We start from the raw sequence: 4,732 nt of genomic DNA on the forward strand, positions 1-4,732 counted from the left end.
AGACTCCGGAAGCGGCGGGCGCTCAACGCGTCATGCCTCGCACGAGCGGCGCAGCCAATGAGCTCGGCCGAGCGCTCGCCAATGCTGACCAGTAGGGAGCTGTAGCGGTGACAGGCTCTTAAAGTGCCCCGACGGGGGCGGGACAGCTCTTAAAGTTCCTCCTTGCAGCCAGGGGCGGGCGCAGGGATTAGGAAGCGGGGGTGCTTGGCGGTCTGTTTCTCCAGGCAAAAATGAACCTGGAGCTTTGGTAGCAGGGTCGGGGCTCAGGGCTGTCTTGAGCAGTCTGGGATTAAAGCAGAAATAAATATACTGTACAGGTTCCCATCGCTTTATGTTGTACATACGCTTCCGGGAAACCTCCCATCCTGCCATCTGACCCCTCCAGGGAAGGAATTCTACCTGATCAAGGCATCAAAATGCTACTCAACACAGCTCACAAAGACACTCTCAAGGACCCCAAGGGACAGCCTTCCATCTTTAGCTCCATCTGTGCAAAAATTAAGTTTATTTCTTACCCATGGGGACTTTTTACCATCTTGTACCATATACACTTTTCCCAGAGCCTGATGAAGGGACTTTGATCCCAAAAGCTTGCTGAAAAGGACAATTTTCTTGTCATTTTACAGTTGGTCTAATAAAAGGTATCATTTTGGAACAAAGAGTTCTAGTTTTTTGTATGTCCTCCTGTAAAATGACACATAACTCAAATTTGCATTTGCACAAAGGGAACCCACTTTACAATGTAACAAATAGGGATACAAGACCTCGACAGAACTGACCCCCAGACTCATTTCTACCACTTTTACTAGTCAATTTTGGTACTCACCAACAGCAGGCAGTACACACAAGCACAGGGTGGGGGTGAATGTTACCGTAATGGGGATGGCACCAACAGAAATACATGTCGGAGGCAGCAAGCGAGGAGCACAGATCCATATGGGAGATTATATTTTGGTGCGTGTCATTCCCATAGTGCACTGCACAAAGCAGCTGACTGCGGGCTTCCACCACACCGATCGCATAAGCATGAATTTACCTCATGTAACGAATTTTTGGTATAAAAAAGGTCATTGCATAAGAGCAAATTTGCACGTACACAACCCACATACAACGAGGGAACCCTGTAGTTGCTAGAAAATGAGATGAGGTTCTCCTGCTCCCCCTCCCCCACACCCCCAGCATGAGGGGAAAGCCCCTTCTCTTATATTCCCTTACAAAGTGTAGCAGAGCTGCAGCTCTGACGCTGGCCCTGAGCCTAGGTTGAGGCCAGAGTCAGACCCACAGCAGGAGCGTTGCCAGGTGTATGATAATATATTTATATGATCATTTTAACCCTTCCAGTTCTCACTCACTCACTGGTGAGTTACAGTGAGCAATATAAAGTAAATAAGAAGAAGATGTATTTGCATATTTCTTTCAGCGTACAATAGTTTTTCAGAAAATACAATAATTTGAGCTTCCAATATGATAATTTCATATTTAAGACTTAGCAACATTGCACAGCAGGCTTCTGCCTCTTCCTCCACTTGTCCTCTGCAGTTTCCTTCCCTTCCCCATTGCTCTCAAGTGCAGCTAGCCTCTGGCTAGGGCTGGAGGGGTCTCTCCTGGGCACAGAGCCAATGCAAACTCCTTCCCCTTCCTGGCCAATGAGCAGTGCCAAAGCTGTGGCTTGGCCAGGCAAGGGCTGGTGCTTCCATGTGCTGTCGTCCAGGAGGGAGCAGCCCAAGCAGCATATGGGGGTGGGGGGAGGAAAAGAGGCAGAGACTGGAGTGCAGATGTTACATAAACTGCCAACTCTTCAAATCACAAGTGATGCCTTATGAGGGTGATAAGGCAAAGTGCCATGTTTATTAATTGAGCATTTAATACACACACCCCACATTCATACCGAATTTCTGTTCTGTGCTGGTATATATTATCAGTCTTATCAGTGCTCAGATCAACTTAGTGGCCAGCCAAGTTGATCCAAGTGGGAGTCGGGCTTCTGCCAGTACATCTCGTTAGACAAACCAAAGCTTCAGGCTGACATGGAGAACAATACCCAAAATCAGTACGTCTCACCCCATTTTTTATAGCTTTGTCAATTCACCCAGTCCTCTGGGCTTTAGCTAGGTTATTACTGTGTTCTTTCTTGAAGGTTGATTGCCATTGTTTTCTCACTGTTCTGGGGTGAATTCTTCTCGTTTGGTCTTTTATTTGTCTGCACTCTTCAGCCAGTCACTAGCTGATGTTTTCCTTTTCCACAAACATACTCTTACCCATACAGCATACAAAAGAGTAAAAGATCGAGCACTTATGTCAAGCTACAGAGCAATACAAAACGGAGTTTCTTAAGGCAATGCAAAACTCAGGAAAATACATAAGATTAAAAGCAATACACAAAAGTCTATTTCCATGTTATTCACCTAACATCAAGCTGGTATTTATGCTATTTGTATAACATTCCCTTCTTTGATCCTTTAAAACATTTTGTTTTGAATGGATCGCTTTATAATTTTTGAAAGGCTATATATTGTAAAGCAATTAAGGTATGTGATTTTAATTTAAAATACATTTGTTTTATTTAACAACATATACAACATATTACAATTAGCACTATTTTAGTTAGTATAAAGAAGATGATAATAGAATGTAACATAACAGTTAGGACCACCGTTTAAGATAGTGATATTCCTTGAAAATAGTATACCAATGGTGTATTATTAGTTGTTTAGCTTGTTTAGAGTTTTTTAACCTTGGTGTAAAATAGTTATAGTACACAGTTGGTTTTGGTTTTGTGTTGTAGTAGTAAGATAGCTAATTTGTGAATTTTTTAAACCAATAATTTAAGGTAGTTTAATTTATTTTTAAAGAGAAATGGAAATTAATTAAATTATTGTATTTTTAGGGATGATTTTTTTTAAGATGCTTGCGCAATTTAAAATGCTTAAAAGAAAAGTAATAAAAATGTAATAATAAGCTAATAAATTTTAATAAAGCAATAAGCAAGGCTAAGTTAAAATATTTAGGGTTTCTGCCATGCAGTTTTTAGCATTATGTGCAGCTTTTATATATGTCCCTTGCAAAGAATCACATCACAGAGAACTGGCAATTATCAAATACACCAAGACAGTGTCAGAACAGCAAGAATTAAAGGAGTGAGACACGCCACAGCTAGGCTTGGAGATGCACATGCACACAGACCAGATTAAATACCTTTGGAGTTTGCATTTTATGTGGAATGCTAACAAATGTAAGTACCACAGCCAGCCACATGTTGTTAATGCACAATATTGTAAAGAGGAAAATCAAGTACAAAACAAACTATTTTTGAGGAAAAACAGTCCTTCAGTTATAAGGTAAATAATTATTTAATCATTCCATATTACAGTGGCAGTGAAGCTGTAGCACTTTCTCTCTACCTTTGCTTTTAGGAAATCTTTTCTACTCAAATTAGAAGAGCTGTCCATAGTTAAAAGTCTAGAAGTGCACATATCAATAGTTCTCAACTTTTTTAGATTCAAGGTACCTCTTGATAGACTGGAGGCACCCCTCAGAAAATGCCAACTCCTAGTTGTCCCTCAGTTTTTGACTATGGACAAATACTAGAGCAATTCTCCTGTTGCCAAGAACTCAGAAAGGCCACGGCTGGTCAGAATATTTTAAACATTATGGAATCCTATTTGAAATGTCTGGGTTTATCTTGTGAACCATGTTTGCACAGTTAACAGTGATAACATTGCATGGCACTCCGCAGCACACTTGAAATGATGCCAAAGCTCCTCAAGATGCCTCAGCACCCTGGTTGAGAATCACTTGTATATATTATATGCAGTTAAAAGGATTTAGGATAGCAAGTTAAAATCCTAAACTGCAGCTCATTTTGGAGTCCTTTTTCAGGACTGTCTTTAGGAATGCAAAAGAATTTGAAATGAGCAAAACATCACAGAACATTTTGTTCCAGACATTAGGGATCTTTACAGCTGTCAACAAGTTGAACAAATAAAAACACACACCTTTTCTTTCTCCCAGCAAAGCCTCCCTGGGCAGCTGCTGTAGTGTTTTATAGTACCACCTTAGCTCATTTATGTGACAGGCAAAAAGTCTGGGTCCTCCTTGTAACCTTTTCTATATAACTGCCTAGGGAGCAAGCTTTTTATCTTGGCACAGAGTTCCTAAGAGATATCTGTTGAACTCCAGGGGAACATGCTTTGCTTAGAATTAGACAGGTATTAAAGGTCAGATTCAAAGGCAAACGTCAGTGGTTGAAATCTGCCTCTGCTCTGTTTTAGGAACTGAAGTCCAAAATGTGATTCCAGGAAAAAAAACAAAAACAAAAAAACTCAGCTGAGCCGCTCCTTAAATTTGCTAAGCCCTCATTGGTCAGAATGTTCCCTAGATGTCTGCAGTTCTGCTTTTTGCACCTGCCCAGAACTGCCCCAGTCTGAGCAACTCACCATCTAGCTCTAACCAAAGCTTCATTGAAATCTATAAACTAGAGGAAGCGGCACCCAAGTTCCTTGAGCAAACCATTCTGATATGCAGGCTTTGAGTCTTAACACAGCAGTAGCATTATGTTGAGCACAAAGCACAGCCATTTTCATTAAAAAATACAAGAGATGGGAGTGAGGTACCTGCCTGGTATATGATGGGTAGATGATTAGAGTTCTTGCCCAGGAAATGGGAGACCTGGCTTCTAAATCCTCCCCATCCTTTAGCGGAAATTCAAATCCACACCTCTGACCTCTCAGAA

The 4,732-nt window shown here is 41.2% G+C and overlaps 1 protein-coding gene across 1 annotated transcript in view; it reads right to left on the reverse strand.

Moving 5' to 3' along the window:
* RB1 (RB transcriptional corepressor 1) overlaps positions 1-1,041 on the reverse strand; it is a 157,051-nt gene extending 156,010 nt beyond the window's left edge. The window contains exon 1 of the mRNA XM_019523811.1: positions 1,037-1,041. Coding sequence (XP_019379356.1) covers positions 1,037-1,041 — 5 coding nt within the window. The remainder of the gene's footprint in view (positions 1-1,036) is intronic.
* Positions 1,042-4,732: the final 3,691 nt, after the last annotated feature.

The sequence above is a fragment of the Gavialis gangeticus genome, unplaced genomic scaffold (assembly GCF_001723915.1).
Source record: "Gavialis gangeticus isolate Ggan-Ray unplaced genomic scaffold, GavGan_comp1, whole genome shotgun sequence".
Classification (NCBI taxonomy): Eukaryota; Metazoa; Chordata; order Crocodylia; family Gavialidae; genus Gavialis; species Gavialis gangeticus.